General features: G+C 38.2%; 1 protein-coding gene and 1 long non-coding RNA gene across 5 annotated transcripts in view; one reads left to right on the top strand and one right to left on the bottom strand.

The window, feature by feature from the left end:
- The window catches only part of Gm36177, a 164,136-nt gene that overhangs the window by 100,854 nt on the left and 41,615 nt on the right, over positions 1-21,667 (bottom strand). The gene's annotated exons all lie outside the window — the stretch shown is intronic.
- Positions 1-21,667, top strand: part of Ptprq (protein tyrosine phosphatase, receptor type, Q) — a 205,736-nt gene that overhangs the window by 161,549 nt on the left and 22,520 nt on the right. For 2 of the 4 annotated variants that reach the window (NM_001081432.2, NM_001370987.1), the window contains exons 36-38: positions 15,132-15,158; positions 15,817-15,898; positions 19,528-19,618. In NM_001081432.2, coding sequence (NP_001074901.1) covers positions 15,132-15,158; positions 15,817-15,898; positions 19,528-19,618 — 200 coding nt within the window. The remainder of the gene's footprint in view (positions 1-15,131; positions 15,159-15,816; positions 15,899-19,527; positions 19,619-21,667) is intronic. The other 2 variants (XM_017313938.2, XM_006513635.2) reach the window with 1 other exon arrangement.

Genomic DNA, 21,667 nt, shown 5'->3' with positions numbered 1-21,667 from the left:
GTGATGAAACAAATGGATCTGACAGATATCTACAGAACATTTTATCCTAAAACAAAAGGATATACCTTCTTCTCAGCACCTCATGGTACCTTCTCCAAAATTGACCACATAATAGGTCACAAATCAGGCCTCAACAGATTCAAAAATATTGAAATTGTCCCATGTATCCTATCAGATCACCATGCACTAAGGCTGATCTTCAATAACAAAATAAATATCAGAAAGCCAACATTCACATGGAAACTGAACAACACTCTTCTCAATGATACCTTGGTCAAGGAAGGAATAAAGAAAGAAATTAAAGACTTTTTAGAGTTTAATGAAAATGAAGCCACAACGTACCCAAACCTTTGGGACACAATGAAAGCATTTCTAAGAGGGAAACTCATAGCTATGAGTGCCTTCAAGAAAAAACGGGAGAGAGCACATACTAGCAGCTTGACAACACATCTAAAAGCTCTAGAAAAAAAGGAAGCAAATTCACCCAAGAGCAGTAGACGGCAGGAAATAATCAAACTCAGGGGTGAAATCAACCAAGTGGAAACAAGAAGAACTATTCAAAGAATTAACCAAACGAGGAGTTGGTTCTTTGAGAAAATCAACAAGATAGATAAACCCTTAGCTAGACTCACTAAAGGGCACAGGGACAAAATCCTAATTAACAAAATCAGAAATGAAAAGGGAGACATAACAACAGATCCTGAAGAAATCCAAAACACCATCAGATCCTTCTACAAAAGGCTATACTCAACAAAACTGGAAAACCTGGACGAAATGGACAAATTTCTGGACAGATACCAGGTACCAAAGTTGAATCAGGATCAAGTTGACCTTCTAAACAGTCCCATATCCCCTAAAGAAATAGAAGCAGTTATTAATAGTCTCCCAGCCAAAAAAAGCCCAGGACCAGATGGGTTTAGTGCAGAGTTCTATCAGACCTTCAAAGAAGATCTAACTCCAGTTCTGCACAAACTTTTTCACAAGATAGAAGTAGAAGGTATTCTACCCAACTCATTTTATGAAGCCACTATTACTCTGATACCTAAACCACAGAAAGATCCAACAAAGATAGAGAACTTCAGACCAATTTCTCTTATGAACATCGATGCAAAAATCCTTAATAAAATTCTCGCTAACCGAATCCAAGAACACATTAAAGCAATCATCCATCCTGACCAAGTAGGTTTTATTCCAGGGATGCAGGGATGGTTTAATATACGAAAATCCATCAATGTAATCCATTATATAAACAAACTCAAAGACAAAAACCACATGATCATCTCGTTAGATGCAGAAAAAGCATTTGACAAGATCCAACACCCATTCATGATAAAAGTTCTGGAAAGATCAGGAATTCAAGGCCAATACCTAAACATGATAAAAGCAATCTACAGCAAACCAGTAGCCAACATCAAAGTAAATGGAGAGAAGCTGGAAGCAATCCCACTAAAATCAGGGACTAGACAAGGCTGCCCACTTTCTCCCTACCTTTTCAACATAGTACTTGAAGTATTAGCCAGAGCAATTCGACAACAAAAGGAGATCAAGGGGATACAAATTGGAAAAGAGGAAGTCAAAATATCACTTTTTGCAGATGATATGATAGTATATATAAGTGACCCTAAAAATTCCAACAGAGAACTCCTAAACCTGATAAACAGCTTCGGTGAAGTAGCTGGATATAAAATTAACTCAAACAAGTCAATGGCCTTTCTCTACACAAAGAATAAACAGGCTGAGAAAGAAATTAGGGAAACAACACCCTTCTCAATAGCCACAAATAATATAAAATATCTCGGCGTGACTCTAACGAAGGAAGTGAAAGATCTGTATGATAAAAACTTCAAGTCCCTGAAGAAAGAAATTAAAGAAGATCTCAGAAGATGGAAAGATCTCCCATGCTCATGGATTGGCAGGACCAACATTGTAAAAATGGCTATCTTGCCAAAAGCAATCTACAGATTCAATGCAATCCCCATTAAAATTCCAACTCAATTCTTCAACGAATTAGAAGGAGCAATTTGCAAATTCATCTGGAATAACAAAAAACCTAGGATAGCAAAAACTCTTCTCAAGGATAAAAGAACCTCTGGTGGAATCACCATGCCTGACCTAAAGCTTTACTACAGAGCAATTGTGATAAAAACTGCATGGTACTGGTATAGAGACAGACAAGTGGACCAATGGAATAGAATTGAAGACCCAGAAATGAACCCACACACCTATGGTCACTTGATCTTCGACAAGGGAGCCAAAACCATCCAGTGGAAGAAAGACAGCATTTTCAACAATTGGTGCTGGCACAACTGGTTGTTATCATGTAGAAGAATGCGAATCGATCCATACTTATCTCCTTGTACTAAGGTCAAATCTAAGTGGATCAAGGAACTTCACATAAAACCAGAGACACTGAAACTTATAGAGGAGAAAGTGGGGAAAAGCCTTGAAGATATGGGCACAGGGGAAAAATTCCTGAACAGAACAGCAATGGCTTGTGCTGTAAGATCGAGAATTGACAAATGGGACCTAATGAAACTCCAAAGTTTCTGCAAGGCAAAAGACACTGTCTATAAGACAAAAAGACCACCAACAGATTGGGAAAGGATCTTTACCTATCCTAAATCAGATAGGGGACTAATATCCAACATATATAAAGAACTCAAGAAGGTGGACCTCAGAAAATCAAATAACCCCCTAAAAAATGGGGCTCAGAACTGAACAAAGAATTCTCACCTGAGGAATACCGAATGGCAGAGAAGCACCTGAAAAAATGTTCAACATCCTTAATCATCAGGGAAATGCAAATCAAAACAACCCTGAGATTCCACCTCACACCAGTGAGAATGGCTAAGATCAAAAATTCAGGTGACAGCAGATGCTGGCGAGGATGTGGAGAAAGAGGAACACTCCTCCATTGTTGGTGGGATTGCAGGCTTGTACAACCACTCTGGAAATCAGTCTGGCGGTTCCTCAGAAAATTGGACATAGTACTACCGGAGGATCCAGCAATACCTCTCCTGAGCATATATCCAGAAGAAGCCCCAACTGGTAAGAAGGACACATGCTCCACTATGTTCATAGCAGCCTTATTTATAATAGCCAGAAACTGGAAAGAACCCAGATGCCCCTCAACAGAGGAATGGATACAGAAAATGTGGTACATCTACACAATGGAGTACTACTCAGCTATTAAAAAGAATGAATTTATGAAATTCCTAGCCAAATGGATGGACCTGGAGAGCATCATCCTGAGTGAGGTAACACAATCACAAAGGAACTCACACAATATGTACTCACTGATAAGTGGATACTAGCCCAAAACCTAGGATACCCACGATATAAGATACAATTTCCTAAACACATGAAACTCAAGAAAAATGAAGACTGAAGTGTGGACACTATGCCCCTCCTTAGAAGTGGGAACAAAACACCCATGGAAGGAGTTACAGAAACAAAGTATGGAGCTGAGATGAAAGGATGGACCATGTAGAGACTGCCATATCCAGGGATCCACCCCATAATCAGCTTCCAAATGCTGACACCATTGCATACACTAGCAAGATTTTACTGAAAGGACCCAGATGTAGCTGTCTCTTGTGAGACTATGCCGGGGCCTAGCAAACACAGAAGTGGATGCTCACAGTCAGCTAATGGATGGATCACAGGGCTCCCAATGGAGGAGCTAGAGAAAGTACCCAAGGAGCTAAAGGGATCTGCAACCCCATAGGTGGAACAACATTATGAACTAACCAGTACCCCTGAGCTCTTGACTCTAGCTGCATATGTATCAAAAGATGGCCTAGTCGGCCATCACTGGAAAGAGAGGCCCATTGGACACGCAGACTTTGTGTGCCCCGGTACAGGGGAACGCCAGGGCCAAAGGGGGGGAGTGGGTGGGTAGGGGAGTGGGGGTGGGTGGGTCAGGGGGACTTTTGGTATAGCATTGGAAATGTAAATGAGCTAAATACATAATAAAAAATGGAAAAAAAAATCTTCCCTTATGAGCCAGGGTACCTTCTGGAGCTTTCTTCCTCTTCTTCTGTACTCTTTTTTTAAAATTATTATTAGATATTTTCTTTATTTACATTTCAAATGCTATCCGAAAGTCCCCTATTCCCCCCCCCCCCGCCCTGCTCCCCTACCCACCCACTCCCACTTCTTGGCCCTGGCATTCCCCTTAGCAAGACCTAGGGGCCTCTCTTCCCAATGATGGCCCGACTAGGCCATCTTCTGATACATATGCAGCTAGAGACATGAGCTCAGGGGATACTGGTTAGTTCATATTGTTGTTCCACCTATAGGGTTGCAGACCCCTTCAGCTTCTTGAGTATTTTCTGTAGCTCCTCCATTGGGGGCCCTGTGTTCCATCCTATAGATGACTGTGAGCATCCACTTCTGTATTTGCCAGGCACTGGCATAGTCTCACTCGAGACAGCTATATCAGGGTCCCTTCAGCAAAATCTTGCTGGCATTGTGTACTCTTTTATCCACTCCTGGAGTTGATCTCCATCCTTCCTGAAAGCAACACGAAACAAGACTTGTAGATATCAATGGTGTATAATATGTCCAATTTGCTGGATTCGATTCAGAAAAAAAAAATCATTCATTTTTTTTTCTGTTAGTAAAGTCACTAATACATGAATCAAGGGTAGAAGAAAAACCTAAAACTATTAGTGCATTAGACACATCTGAATGGGGGCTGGTCACAAGGGAAGCCTTCATAGTCTTTGATGTACCTCACAATCTGAGAACTTCCCAAGTTAGAAAGGAAAGTTTAATTCTAGGAGGGAAAAGTCAACGAGGTTGGGTTTTCTCTCTAAATTGCTGGGTACTTTGTCCAAAGTTTTACTATCTGTAGGAAGAAGCTCAGCTTCTTAGAAATTTACCCAGTTCACATGTGTTTCTTACCCAGGACATGGGTGTATCCATCCAAAATGCCAAAACTGTCATATTAAAGTGAGCTTACAACTATTTTCAATGCTCTATCACTTCACCAACAAAAGAGAAAACATTATGGACTCTGCCGTCAATAATGACAAGTATTAACTTTGAGAGTTACTTAGTTGACAAAACCCAGGTCAAGGGGCTTAGAACTGCATCATACCATCCAGTGGAAAAAAGACAGCATTTTCAACAAATGGTGCTGGCACAACTGGCGGTTATCACGTAGAAGAATGCGAATTGATCCATTTCTATCTCCTTGTACTAAGGTCAAATCTAAGTGGATTAAGGAACTCCACATAAAACCAGAGACACTGAAACTTATAGAGGAGAAAGTAGGGAAAAGCCTTGAAGATATGGGTACAGGGGAAAAATTCCTGAATAGAACAGCAATGGCTTGTGCTGTAAGATCAAGAATCGATAAATGGGACCTCATAAAATTGCAAAGCTTCTGCAAAGCAAAGGACACCATCTATAAGACAAAAAGGCCACCAACAGATTGGGAAAGGATCTTTACCTATCCCAAATCGGATAGGGGACTAATATCCAATATATGTAAAGAACTCAAGAAGGTGGACTCCAGAAAATCAAATAACCCCATTAAAAAATGGGGCTCAGAGCTGAACAAAGAATTCTCACCTGAGGAATACCGAATGGCAGAGAAGCACCTGAAAAAAATGTTCAACATCCTTAATCATCAGGGAAATGCAAATCAAAACAACACTTCACTCCAGTCAGAATGGCTAAGATCAAAAACTCAGGTGACAGCAGATGCTGGCAAGGATGTGGGGAAAGGGGAACACTCCTCCATTGTTGGTGGGATTGCAAGCTTGTACAACCACTCTGGAAATCAGTCTGGCGGTTCCTCAGAAAATTGGGCATAGTACTACTGGAGGATCCCGCAATACCTCTCCTGGGCATATATCCAGAAGATGTCCCAACCGGTAAGAAGAACACATGCTCCACTATGTTCATAGCAGCCTTGTTTATAATAGCCAGAAGCTGGAAAGAACCCAGATGCCCCTCAACAGAGGAATGGATACAGAAAATGTAGTACATTTACACAATGGAATACTACTCCGCTATTTAAAAAATGAATTTATGAAATTCCTAGGCAAATGGATGGACCTGGAGGGTATAATCCTGAGTGAAGTAACCCAATCACAAAGGAACTCGCACAATATGTACTCACTGATAAGTGGATATTAGCCCAGAAACTTAGGATACCCAAGATATAAGATACAACTTGCCAAATGCATGAAATTCAAGAAGAACAAAGACCAAAGTGTGGACACTCTACCCTTTCTTAGAAATGGGAACAAAACACCCATAGAAGGAGTTACAGAGACAAAATTTGGAGCTGTGACAAAAGGATGGACCATCTAGTGATTGCCATATGCAGGGATCCATCCCATAATCAGCTTCCAAATGCTGACACCATTGCATATACTAGCAAGATTTTGCTGAAAGGACCCAGATATAGCTCTCTCTTGTGAGTCTATGCCGGGGCCTAGCAAACACAGAAGTGGATGCTCACAGTCAGCTATTGGATGGGTCACACGGCCCCTTATGGAAGAGCTAGAGAAATTACCCAAGGAGCTAAAGGGAACTGCCACCCTATAGGTGGAACAACAATATGAACTAACCAGTACCCAGGAGCTCTTGTCTTTAGCTGCATATGTATCAAAAGATGGCCTAGTCGGTTATCACTGCAAAGAGAGGCCCATTGGACTTGCAAACTTTATATGCCCCAGTACAGGGGAACACCAGTGCCAAAAAGGGGCAGTGGGTGGGTAGGGGATTGGGGGGGTAGGTATGGGGGACCTTTGGGATAGCATTGAAAATGTAAACGAGGAAAATACCTAATTAAAAAAAAAGAATAACAATAACAAAAAAAGAACTGCATCATACAGAAGACTTGCAGCTTTATATTATGAAATTACTTAACACTTATGCACTTTACTCTATACTTATGTCTTAAAACCAATCTTATTATATAAACATTCATTATTTAATTTTTTTCCACTCTGTGTAACAAAGAGTTTGAGGATCCATTCTTCCACCTTACCAGGCTATTTTTTTCCTTAAAGAAAGTAAAAACTATGAATTAGTACTTGTTGATTCTATGTGATATGTGATATGATAAAAAAAGATGATTTTGTATACTTAGAATTCAAGGCCAGCTTGGTCAGCTTACTTACTGAGATCTTGTCTCTAAACAACAGTAAGAAAGGGAGGGAAGGGGAGGAGAGGGAGGAAAGGAGGGAGGGAAGGAGGGAGGGAGGGAGGGAGGAAGAAAGAAAGAAAAGAGTTTTGGAAAAATAGATGATTGAATAGATCATGGCTTATCTATGTATCTGAAAATATAGATTTAACTCCATTGCTGGAAAATTAATTTAATTTAATAAATGTTATAATTTTATGAATATGTTTTATAAGCTATGCATCAAGTGCACTTGGTATTGTTGCTGTATTCGTATTTGTGAAACTATAAAGTATTCTACTCTGCATTCATACATAGAAGTTAATAACATAATAGCTATTGTTTTTATAACAAACATTTTAGTGTGGGGAAAACTTGCAGAAACTAGAAAACTCTAAGAAATGCAGTTTTTATTCTGAATTAAGTATCTGCTGGGCGTTGTGATGCAAGCTTTTAATCCTAGGACCAGACCAGAAAGGCAAGGGCAGACAGATTTTTGAATCAGAAGCCAATCTGGTCTACATAGTGCATTCCAGGTGAAGTCAGAGCTACATGGTAAAACATTGTTTCTGAATAATACTAAAAGTAATTGACACAAGATGCAAAAGAGTTTTCTTGTAAATTACCATTATTTAGATAGAATAACACTCTGATAATTCACTTTATTTCTCTCTAAATTTAAGAGTTCTTCCTAAACAGTGGCAAAAATATCTGATTCTATAATACAATACCTTGCAACTAGAAGGAACTGTAAAATAAACAATGCCTGTGTTTGCATAGTGGCAAATAAAAACAATGCGGTATTATTTACTAAATGAATAATGGATCTTTACTTCCAGATACTCCTCATTTTTCTTTAGACGCAAGGAGATTTTTGTCATCCAGTAAGTTGTGTGGTGATGCGGAGTTCTGCTGTGATTATTTTCATTTTGCCAGGTGGTGTGCTGCATATTTAAAAAAAAAAAACGTGATATTGAGCATTTTGCTGCTTAATATGCCATTCTTTCCAGGCCAAAAAGAAAAGATTTTCTTCTTTTGTTGTGTTCTAAGACTGCATGCTGTTGCTATGGTAAAGCTCTTATCCAAATGCACATTGGCTAACAATGTGCATGTCATGTGAATGTGTTGTATTCTTATGTTGGGATAGTTTTGATGTTAAATTGGGTTTACATTTAGATTTCTTCATGGCTTCCTATTGTATTCTCATATCTCTGTGACACGAGTGTAGAACTTCCCATCTGATGATGGAGATGTCCCCAAGTGGAGGTGTCAATCTGTAAGGACCAAGACAATGGCTTTTTCTCTCCTTCCTTCTCTGACTACAGTTTATGAAACTTTGATTTCTGTCCTGACCAGTAGATAACCAACCACATTCACTTCCAAGAACTCCCCTAATGCTTGGTAATCCCTTCTGTATCCTGGCACAAATATATCATCATGAAGTTATTGATAATATTATTAATAATTACAGAGATAGCCCATAGAGGTCTAGATATAATAAATACCTAAAGTGAAGAGTTTGGATGGAATCAGTATGCAAGGCAATTGATTTCCAAATCATAACCCATTAAAGAGGTGTTAGTTTCCATAAACCATAAGGCAAGGTGAGGCCAGTATGCCTATAACTCTACTTGACAATATATAATATACACTATGCTTAAAGCAGAAGTGGGGGTAGGTCTTTTCAACTCTAGGCACTCTTGAAGTTTTGGAATCATAACTAACCTTCTTTTATTTTTAGCTTTAGGGATCTATTTAACATGGATAGAATTAGAAGTTTTATGAAATATTCTATTTTCAGAGACTTGCCCTAATGGTATAACGTCTGTAGTGTAGGATGCTGTCAGGCCAATGATTTCAATGGACACACATAAAATATCCATTTCCAGCCAGCATTAAGAGTTGACCTTTGGGAATTGTAGATTGTGTATTGGTTGCCATCGTCTTAAAATAGATAAATTGATTGCAGCCTCCCCTTCATGCAGTCAGTACCTCAAGTGTCCCACCCCCCCAGAACAGAAGACTGAGGCCTGCTCTGGGAAGAGCTGAACTTTAGATTTTGAGTGAATCTGTTTACACACAACTCCTTTCCATCCATATACGACGCTGGCAGATCTGATCTACACATGATCTCTACAGTGCTTCCTAAGGTCTCACAGGACACTTCCATTGCTCACCTGCAACCCTTGCAGATAGCTCAGGCTGGACAATTTCCTGTACAGCCTGTGAGGCCTCCTGCATCCTTCTCTTACATCTGCATGGGGGGCACTCACCTACCTCTTCACACAGCTGTCCACAGTCCTCCTCGCCACCCTCTGCTTCTGTCTAGTTACTCTTGAGATAAATAACCTGTGCCCATAGTTAGTGAAATAGAACATCTGTCAAGAATTTGTTTTCAAATGTGCTAATGTGGAGAGGCCTTGTGACAAGGAAAATGTGATGCCTGCCACACAGGGAGTTTCACCTCCTCTGGCTAGCAGCTCTGTGAATGCAGCCTTCTTATCTCCTCTAGAAGCCTAAAGGAGGGATAGCAACCTGGCATCGATTGCTCCCTGATTGAGGCTGTGTTTCCCTTCCATGTGATGCTACAACAACAGCCAGTGCTTAAGATATTTTTGATTTACATTGAGGCCCACAGAACAATTACTGGTTGATTAGACAAACGGGTGAAAGGGGATTTGGAAGAACACTGGAGCACTATTTTAAAGCCTAAAACAGATTAGCAGCACTAGCATAGGTAGAAATTAAATAATATCTAAAAGTATGACTGATGATACTTTGGACAAGTGACAGAATTTAGTCAGAGAGGCCGATAAAACCCTGGAATTAACTAGAGTGGTAAAATACATGAAGTAGAAACATTTATTAGAGAGAGAGAGAGAGAGAGAGAGAGAGAGAGAGAGAGAGAGAGAGAGATTTCAAAAGAACTTGGCAATTTCCAAACCTTAGAAATTTTAATTCATATATTTTCCCAGAGAGGTTATTCAGATTCATTATTTGAATAGCTAGAACATGTTTTGTTGTACAATCATTATATTATGTCAAAGCAATAATTTATTATTATTTTTTTAAAAATTTTAACTGTACACAGAAGTTCCTCAATTTTTCCTGTACCACTGGGAATGCTGATTTGAGCTGTTTCTCTAGTCCCATTGTGTACTTATCTCTATAAAGACTATATTTTTGATGCCCTGTAGATTTCAACTAATTGGCCTTGAGGGAAAGCTGAGTCTCTGACAATACAGTCTTTCATCACCACTGCCAACATAAATAAATGGTTCCTCCCTGGGTCCGTTCAGTAATCTGAGCAGAATTTAAGTTTTTGATAGACTTTCAAGAAATGAGCTGAGCTGTGAAATAATACTCTTTCTACCAAAAGACATCGGATTTACAACAGATAGAATTCATGTAATGAAAAGATTTACGTAATAAAAGTATTTAGCCCTTTATATTGAAAAATGGCCAGTAATCTTACAAAAATCAGGCCAATTCCAAGCTTGATTTATCCACTAAGAAACTGAATATAATTTGGCAGTAACCTTTGCTACCAGAAGTGAATATGAGTACTGTCCCAATGTAAAAATTAGTTCAATTTTTTTTAAGTTTTAAAATTTTCAATTAAAAGAAAATTTCTACTTGAATGCAGATGCGTCCTCAGATCACTGTATTTGAAAGTGTTACTTCTGAATTAATATTGTTGGAATTTGTGCATTCTTGTCTTTATATATATATATATATATATTATATACATATATAATATATATGATTAAAAAAAGAAAACACATAATCTGAGCTTTTTAAGGACTATACAACCACTCTTCCTTTGTTTCTAACCATACATTTTCCAAATTAATATTTTCTAGTAAAAATGAACATTCAGGATCTTGACAATAAAGAAAATTTTTATTGTAGGTACAAATAGTACCTAAAGTAGAAATATGGCCATACAGCACCCAAGAATGAAATAGTACTTGTGTGGACAGAATACACAGAACCAGGAGGGAAAACCAGATTCTTTAAAGAGATAGCTGGGCTACATATTCTAAACTATCTTCTCTATTTCAGTTGTTTATATGAAGATTTCATTTTTTTTTGATTTATACATAATTGTGGCATAAGCTTAGACTAAACATTACCTCCTCCCTGCAAAATTAGACATATAGAAGCCTGGCTTCTTATGTTACATCAAGATAATTGTGAAAAAAAAAGTTATGAAAAGTTTATTAAGCTTAGATCAAGTGAATGATAGAAAATAATCTAAAGCCAGACCAGAGCCTACTATCTTCTTTTTTTTTTTTTTTTTTTTTTTTTTTGCCTACTATCTTCTGACACACACACACACCCCCACTTTCCTTCTACTTTTGGGGCTATAGAAAGATACCAGCAATCCTCCTGCCTCAGCTATGATGGGTATGTGGGGCTGTAGAAGGACACCAGCAATCCTCCTGCCTCAGCTATGATGGGTGTGGGGGGCTGTAGAAGGACACCAGCAATCCTCCTGCCTCAGCTATGACAGGTGTGTGGGGCTGTAGGATACCAGCAATCCTCCTGCCTCAGCTATGACAAGTGTGTGGGGCTGTAGAAGGACACCAGCAATCCTCCTGCCTCAGCTATGACAGGTGTGTGATGCTGCTTCTCTTTCCACTTGAGAAGGCAAACACAATTTTGTTGTTCTAGTCCTAACTTTCTATGAGTCTGGCAATTGCTAGATTTTAATGTTAGGAGACTGAATATAAAAAGATAGGGGCTTTATTCAGAACCAACTACCTGTTATTGGTAAATTTAATAATTACACTTATTTCAAGTGTTGGTTTATGCCCTCCTAAAAATTCAGTTTCCTAAGACCTGAATGAGAAAATCCATCCAATTCTGGTATCATCGGATGATAACTAGAACCTTTCTAACTTGCTTTGAGTGTGGCTGAAGTCTCTCTTATTTTTATATCTAATATTGGGTTCCTCACTATTGTTATAAATAAGGCTCTAAAGGTTATAAAGTAAGCTGAGTGTTAGTCTTGTCTGAACTGTCAAGTACATATGACTATAAATGCATGCATGCTTTGTTCATGAACTGAAATAGCTATAACACACAATACAAGGTTATTTGTTCTTAAAAATCAGATTGCACATAAACAAGACACTATTTTCTAGTCTGTGCCCTTAACTGAGGTCTACTGGGATTTAACTATTGAGTAGGATATTAAGAAACAAGTGGATCCCCAATGGAGGAGTTAGAGAAACTGAAGGCACCAAAGGGATTTGTAACCCCACAGGAAGAATAACAATATCAAACAGCCAGACGCCCCAGAGCTCCCAGGGACTAAATCACCAACCAAAGAGTACGCATGGAGGGACTCTTGGCTCCAGCCTCATATGTAGCAGAGGTTGGCCTTGTCAGGCATCAAAGGGAGGAGAGGCCCTTGGTCCTGTGAAGGCTCAGTGCCCCAGTGTAGGGGAATGCCAAGTTGGTTAGGTGGGAGTGGGTGGGTAGGTGGACGAACACCATCACAGAAGCAGGGGGAGGGGGGATGGGACAGGGAGCTTCCAGAGAGGAAACCAGGAAAGGGGTCATCATTTGAATTGTAAATAAATAAAATACCCATTTAAAAAAAAGATAAATCATGCTCAGAAAAAAATGAGGAGCAGAGAAACGGCTTGTGACGAGGATCTGTGGTCATGGTCAAAAGCACCAAAATATTAAGAAAACTACTCACTCCATGGCAGTGGCACAAGCCCGTAATATTAGCACTGGGGTGGCAGAGGCAGGCTCTGCGGTCGAGGGGAGCCTGGTCTACAGAGTTAGTTCCAGGACAGCCAGGGCTAGACCCAGAAACTCTGTCTCAAAAAAAAAAAAAAAAAAAAAATCAAAAAGAAGGAGGAGGGAGAGGAATGGGTAAGGGGGAGGGGAGATGAAGGAGGAGGGGGAGAAAGAAAGAAAAAGAAAATAAAGAAACTGCTCAAAAGTGCATAGCTGGTGATGGAGCAATATTTAAATTCAGTAAGGCCATCATATTTTATAATGAGGCAAGAATGCACAAACGTCTATCCAATTTAATAGTTAGGTGGTTGACATTTAAAATTAGAATATACAGAAGAATATTTCATGCAAAATAAAGAGTAAAATTAGAACAAATTTCTAATTTTTCACTGAGAAAAAATTGCCTTAGAAAAATAACATTTTCCTTATTTATATGTTGTAAGTCAAGGGTAGAGCTTCTTAATGAAAGAGCAAGCATGTGAATAATACTACATTTTTTTTTGCTAGGGCTCGCTTATATATTATTTCTGATTATTGATATTTCATATCTCTTAGGAATCCCACAAACGTGCACTGACTTCCTAAATGCCTTGTTTATGATTTCCTAAAAAACTAGCATCCACCTCAGAATTCAATTCTTCAAGAGAAATAAATTTCTCTAGTACAGCCCTAATAATCTTGGCTCTTCCCGGTCAAGAATCCATCATCAACACTAACGTCACGATTCTCATTTTCATGCAGTAGCATGGAAATGAATTTCTCAAATGCAAAGATGCTAATCATTCCTCAAATGTTGGTAATCAAGATTTCCCTAGACTAACACATTTTCCTTTCGTGATCTTTTAAAAAACAGGGCAGCATGAAAGGTTTTGCCAGTCATAATCTAGGGGTGTAGGTGGTCTGATGCATGCTTGTCATGGTCTGTTTCTCTTGCTGGTCCTTGCTGAGTGAGGGCAATCGTCTCCAACAGGACTGGTTACTCCACCTGTCTCTATTACATATGTTACAATGTCTCTGACCTCCGGTGCCTCACGTTTTCAGATCTTCTGTTTCTCATCCCCCCAATCAAAGCTTTTCTGACTTAACAACCCACTCAGCCACTTCTGGATCCATGAAGTTATGGTAAGAAGTTCTCTGTTGCCTTCTTGAGATCACTTTAGGCTGTTTGTGATAAACTCTTCAGTTTAGCCAGCAAGCCTCTGCTCAGTGTTTGTAGCTTGGTGTCTACCACATCTGATGCTAGGATAACGCTAGGATGCTCTACCAGCTTACACCCTGAGAAAGTAGGAGGCTATTTCCTCTTTGACACACCCACCACCGACTTCGAATTCTAGTACCCAGCTTCATAATACCTGCTTCTTCATCCCCACAAGTGCCATTAAATCTTTTTTTTTTTTTTTTGCCATAAGATACATACTGTTGGTTCAAGTGTTCTCCATTTGACATACATCTTTATGATCATTCTCAAAACATTCATCATGCCTTGATTGTTCTTCCGTCTGATTATCTTGTTTCATGCATCCATGATTTCAAAAGTACATATTCCAAGAAATATTTTTTACTTGAGGATTATCATAAATAACTTGTAATATTATCAAAAATGTAAAACCTTGTAAAGACCCTGTTGTGCATTTTGTTTGTTTATATTTTTGTGCCTTTTTGTGATTTTGTGCTGTGCAAATTTGTTGTGCATGATATTTCTATGTGTGTGGTGCATTATCTATTTATGTGTTAAAATATTTCATGTTTCAGAGTATAACGTTGTCAATTATGTAAATTACACAATGTGTTCATATCACAAAAATGTACATAAAGTAGCTGAAATAAATGTAATTTGTTATGGCTGTATTTTAACTCCAACTCAGTCATGAAACAGGGCTCGAGCAATATAATGTCATTTTGAACAACTTCTATTTCCCATTCTACATTCTTTATAAATAAAGAAAATGTTTCTTAAGTCTATATTAACTCTTTATTCTATGCAATATATTAAGAGGTAGCCTGCCTTTAACGCAGTGTCTTAAATTGTAATGTTACCTTTCTAACTGGGAAGAGAAGCTAAAATTGTCAAACTAATGAAAAATGAAATTAGCAAGTGCATGCTAGTTGAAACCACAATGTACTTATACATTGTTGATTTTGCTGTAATTTTCTGATTTGAATCTAGAACTCTTTCACAAGGAGCCATCTACTCTCACACACCATACATCTAACGTGGTCTCTGTTGCAGGTTACTTAGTTATAGAAAATCCATCAAGTAAGTTTGTGAACTTTTTCTCCTTCCTTTGAATATCAACTTTAGATTCACTGACTCTGTGCCTCTTACTGTGTGGCTCTCTCTCCGTATGTTTGTTGGAAAGGCCTTTAAGCTGGATATAAATCATAAAGGCATGACTAATTGCATGGTAACTGGAGAAATGCTTTCTCTCTCTCTGGGGTGAAGCCTGCATGTCTGTATTTTAGCTTGGGAAGTAATATGGGGACATTTAAACTCCTTGGGGCTTAAAAGCCATATCATTATGAGAATGAAGTCACTGCAATATTTTATATCTTCTAAAACCTTGTAATGTGTAACATTCTTCAGTGTGACAAAGAAGTATTCATGTGCTTTTAGGAGTCAGTGATAACTTTATGCCCTCACATTTACTTGAAAACTTTTGTTCATTAAAACGCTAAATCTTTCCTTTAAAGTCACTGAAAAAAAAATTAAAAGAATTTTGTACCACGGATGTAAAGAACGTGAACTTAAAGAGAGAGAACTCCTTTTGTAAACAGGACGAGTGACTTTAAAGGATTGTGAAACTGGGGTTTTACAGTTGCTTAAGTGTTAACTGTGTAGACGGTGCCCAAGCTCTCTCTTAAGAGAAAGAATACAAGCTAACGAGGTTCTGTTTAATGCTTTTCTTTACTTGGAGGCCGGTAAGCAAGAAATCCTTCCTGCAACATGTTGAAGAGCTTTGCACAAACAACAACCTAAAGTTTCAAGAGGAATTTTCGGTATGTTGCCAGCAGTTGTCACAACATTGCAAGACCTCCGGTAGTTTCCTGTGTCACATTTCATGTCCATTTTAAGCATGCGAGGCCATGAAGGATTCTGGCCTTGATAATCAATACCCAATTACCAGGTTGATTGTTTAGATAGTAATGTTACCCTGGGTGGCCTTTGCTGCAACCTGATCAGAGTATTCACCTACTGTGTTAGGAGAAGGTGGTCTTCAGGCCCCTGTCGAATGGCAGCCTGGCCCCAGTTCCTTGCTCACCCATTCTGATGGAGGTACAAATCCCGAGTGATGGGTTCATTAGTGTGCATTTGTGGACGGGCTTTAGATTGTGCTGTAAATGTAGTTTTACCTATTTAAACAATCATGTTAGGTTTAGGCACTTGATGATTTCATATAAGCACGTTGACTATTGAATAGAATGAGTGCTAGTGAGTGTGCATTCGTGGTGTAAACTTTGCAGGCACTGCAAACATTACTGCTACTTCTGATCCCATCACAATACAGATAAGTAGTGTCTGCCTTCAATAACGTCTGTTTCTAAGTTATTATGAAACAAATGCTTGATCCCACATGGAAATATGGAAAACTAAGACCTCATTGATTCAATTATTTTAAAGTTGAAAATATTTTTACCTGTTAATTTTATTATGTTTCTTTTGGCATATCTTATTGATTACTTGAGTATTTCATATCACTAAAATTGAAATTATATAGAGACATAAACTTTAGCTCTGCAATCTATTTTGAGGCTCCTATCTACCTTATCTAGATAACCTGGTTATTTTACATTGTGAAAGCAAAGTATATTTTATATTGTATCCAGAAGTCTATTTCTACTTTTTTTTCCATAAATTTCTTAGTGTGTGAACTCCTGAAACAAACAAACAAACAAACAAACAAACAAACAAGACAATTGGCTTAAATAATTCAGGATTATAAAATTCCAGTTTCTCAGGGAGTAATAACAACTGTGAGAAGATGAATGGATGTTCTGCTGCTAGCTGGTTATACTTCTTAAGTAATGCTGGACTGGACTTCGCAAAGCCGAGGCAACCATGAGGTGCCCTTAGCTTTTCCACAGAAAGAGATTTCAATGTTGCACCAGGAAAAGTGTAATTTTTCCAGCCTAGGATCAAACATAGTCAGATTATTTATGCCCAAGTACATGGATAGTTGTATTAGCCAATATATTTTCATATATTAAGAAAAATTCTAGCTTGACTTTTTTGGAAAGCCATAGTGTTCTTCTGTAAAAACAAACAAGCAAGCAAACATTAAAAAAATAACAAATCATTCTTATCCTAATGCTTTATTAAATTTTTAATCAAAATTATCATATCATAATAAACATATATATTGGATGCCTAAAGTTGACTAATCTTTTAGCACATGTTCTATTTTCTTTTAGTTATTTATTGGTTTATACTATTGCAAACAATGCTTCATACGTTGGTATTTACCAGTTTAGCATTTACATGCTAAGTGACTTTAGGCAGATTACCTAATCTCTCTGCACCTCAGTGTCTTCATTTGTGAAAAGATAGTATCCGCCTCACTGAATTGAGAATATTAAAATGACTATGGGTGAATTGAGAATAGTAAAATGACTATGGGTGAAGAGCGCTTGGTACAAACATCAGTTACTGTGTTGGTAATCTCTACCAGGTATAAATTCAGATGAGAGTAAGAACTGTAGGAGGGAGACGTGTTTTAGACAGGACAACTGTATCATGATTGAGACGTGCATAAAGATGTGGGGATCAACGCTAAATGCTCGTTAGGAAAGACTAATGAAAATTGTGATGTCTAAGATGAACAGCAGCCTGAGCCGAATTCTAATGAGAAGATAAAGGGGAAGGATTCCAGGGAGAGAGAATAAATGAAAAGCGTGGGGAGACCAAGCTATCAGCTCATTTTGTTCCCATGAGAAGACATCAAACAGGAGCGGAAAGAGCAACCTAGGGGAACTCACCAAGGCTCTATGTCCTAATCAGAACAAGACCACCTAGTCTTAGAATGCTGTTCAAACTAGCAGCCTGGTAACTGGCTGTTGGCTATCAAAGTCAGAGTCAAACTATAAATAGGAACTTGTATGTGGAATAATTCCAAGCTGTATCATTTTCAAGTCAATTTCAAACACGGTCTTTCTCTGCCTTTCCTCTTTCAGTGCTTCTAAAATCTTGACACAGGGAAGATACTTGGGGCCTCCTGTTGCCTTTGTAAGAGCATTGTTGCTTATATCCTACCTCACCCATGATATTTACGCATGTAAAAACAACTGTCAGGCTCTCCTCTCTCTCTCTCTCTCTCTCTCTCTCTCTCTCTCTCTCTCTCTCTCTCTCTCTCTCTCTCTCTCCCTCTCTCTCTCTCTCTCCCTCTCTCTCTCTCCCTCTCTCTCTCTCTCCCTCTCTCTCTCTCTCTCTCTTATTGTCAGAAGAATAGAGAAAGGAGAATTCTTGAATAAAAAATAATCTATAATTTCATTCAAATGGAAAAACGTACTTTAATTTCTTTACATCACCTGAAATAGTCTCATGAGTAGCCATCATCTGCCCAACAAAATAATCCACACAAGTTCTCACACCAGCCTCCTTAAAGATGCTTGTATGAGAAAGAGCAAGATAGAGTGCAGCATTTTTCTCTCAAATGTCAACAGTAGGTCTCCCTGACCCTTCATCTGGGTCTGATCATTCTAAATCTCACCTTTACATTCCATTATCAATTTAACAAGGCCAACTGAGTGCAGTATTGACCTTTGACATTGTCTCAAACTGGCCAGGGTTGCGCCAATTAATAGGCATGAAATCACACTGTCTGGGGAGAAAAAACAAAAAATAAATCATTCAACTCCCTTCTTCCCTCTAAAGGGGTATTAACATATTAAAGAACAGTTGTGTGCACCTGATGAAGCCATGGGTAGCGTATGGCAACTTAGTGCCCTCCAGAGTTCAATTAAATTATCTCAAGGGAGAGTCATAGTTTAACTGATGAAAATTACTCAGAATAGTAATGGTGACATTTAGGGAAAATCTTTACTATTCATTTGACCTTGTTCCTATATCTATGATAGGAGTTTTTAATTAAAAAATTAAAAATGCGTCCTGGAAGACTAGCTTTTCAATAGAGATTGCACACCAGGATTCAATGCCCAGTACCAAATACACAAAATTAAAAATAAATTTAAAAAATCTATGGCTGAAATGATAGATCAGTAGACTATCCTTGCAAACATCAAAACCTGAATTGGATACCTAGAACTTATGTAAAAAGTTGCCCATGGTGGCAGGCATTTATAATCCCAGACCTTGGGAAGATGAGCAGAGATAGGTCCCCAAGGCTAGCTGGTCAGACTAGCCTCAGTCTTGGCAAGTTTCAGTCCGAAGAGAATTTTAATTAAAAAAAAAATGGTCTATGGCACCTGAAAAATGACACCAAGGTTGTCCTCTATCCTGTAATATGTAGATGAGCACACACATATGAATACACAAACATGCACACACACACAGGCACATATACATACATACACGTTAAACAACTGAAGTGTTCAGAAAAAAAGAAATTGGGTTTTAGTGGGCAGAATTTTATATTTACCAAGTTTAAACTTTGCGATTTTTTTTTCCATAGGAATTACCAAAATTTCTTCAAGATCTCTCCTCAACTGATGCTGATCTCCCTTGGAACAGAGCAAAAAATCGCTTTCCCAACATAAAACCATGTAGGTGTAATTCTCATTTATAGCCTGACTATGAAGTATTCAAAAGTGGCCACCATCTTAATGGTTTACGTTTATTTAATGTTTTCTTACACATTTCATTGAATTACAATAATATACTTCATTGATGGTGACTTTCAAGCTGTATCACATTTGCTTTGTTCTTAATTACTAAACTTAATTTACATGGTTTCCAGTTTGTTCACCCAAGTTTCATTTATGCAGGTGCCAGAAACTGTAGATCAACCTGCTTTCCAGCTTTGTAATTTAACCCCTTTAACATCTTCCTATAGAGCATGGCTCAAACAGAAGGGAAATTAACACTTAGCTTTGTGTATTAGCTTTCCTAAGGAGAATAGTAGTTTTCTGGAACATAAAAATGCCTTGCAAAATGCGAGTTGGTGATCAGAGTCAACGTCTGTTGACTGGAATTCTTTTCTGCAGAGAGGCAGAGGTGTACCTTGCTGTAGGACCACTCTACTTTTCAATTCAAGTAAACAAACAGCATTTTGTTTTTTTGTTTTTTTGTTTTTAAGAATTAATAATGGCTTATAGAGGGAGGTTTGATATCTCTGTATTACTAATATATCTGTTGTGGTCTATCAATGAATGTCCCACCACTTGATGGTATTCCAATCCAATGCATTTTAGATTAAGAAATTAAGAATTTTGATGCTCTGGAACTTGTTCCAATATACACTGGGACACAAGGTGATATAGCCTTGTAATCTCAAGTGACTGGAAGGCTTGAGAATGAAGACTGAAAGCTCAAGAATAGTCTTCTCTACCTAAGGAATTCAAGAGAAACTCAAGCAACTTACTCAGACCCTACCTTGATTTCTAAAATGGTCTTAAAAAGAACTGGGACAGTAGTTCATTGATAGAAGGTTTCAAAACATGCATACACCTAGTGCTCCAATAAAAACAAACAAACAACTGCACAAATGAATAAACATATTAAAGAAATTTCTACAGGTCTTGAGAAATGCTAATTTAGAGGAGACTATAATCCCATAAGTAATTTAAACAGGAAAACAAAACAAAACAAAAAAAAACCAACAAAACAAAACAAAAAACCACAGGGTGATACTAAAGGATAAATTATTCAGAAAGGCAACCAGATTTAGAGGACTGCGATATCAGAGGCTATGACCCACACAACCTTGCAGTGTCCAGGAAGCAGAATAGAAAGAAGAACAAATAGCATTAACTCCTGGAGATTCTTTCTGCAACAAAATAAATCATAAGGAAATGACTTCAGCAGCAAGAGGAGAAACCCGTGGGATGACAAGTACCGTATATGACTGATAGTCTCTAAATGTCTGAAGTCATGACCTTTCTCAGCATGCTTTCTATTCTAACTTTAAGAACATTCACTTGTGTTGGGCACACCTTAAGTTTAAGTGGGCATGCCCATGTTGCTAGATGTGTTTCCACTACATTTCTTTGAGACTGCTTGCAGCATGCTTATCGGGGTAACACTCTTTGTAAATAAATATTATATTCCTATCCAAAGGCCACTACCATGAGTTCACGAATGTTGATGTCTAGTTGCATTATGAGGGACTGATTTGCAATGTGTCAACATGTGTAAAGTAACTCAAATAAGTCTAAGGCATTTTGAACTTAAAGTATGAAAATTTGAGTTCTTGGGTGCTATTGTTTCATCCATTTGGAATGAGGTCTTGGGTAATTATCCTCATTCTATCAGAAAGAAAATTCAATCCATACCCATATTACTTTTATGATGAGACAGGCCAAGAGTATCTGATGGTTATAAATGTTCAACCTCAAAACAACAAGGATCCTAAATGCCTCAAGCCTCCGTCCTGGGGTTAAGATAAAAATAATAAAACTTCCTGGGAAGTAATTCTCTTTTGTGGCTGTGTCTCTTTGTGACCACCAACAAACCATTTGTCTGTCTGATCCTCCTAAGACCATTAGAAGATTCAGAAGAATCACCACTTAAATCACCTTATCCACTACTAGAACACATAAAGAATTCAGCCTTTGTGGTGTGTAATCAATAGATCATTTTCTTTTAAATGCTGA

This window comes from Mus musculus, chromosome 10 (genome assembly GCF_000001635.26).
Source record: "Mus musculus strain C57BL/6J chromosome 10, GRCm38.p6 C57BL/6J".
NCBI classification, from domain to species: Eukaryota; Metazoa; Chordata; class Mammalia; order Rodentia; family Muridae; genus Mus; species Mus musculus.
The sequence above is the reverse complement of the archived record's forward strand: the minus strand, read 5'-3'. Positions and strand labels throughout refer to the sequence as shown.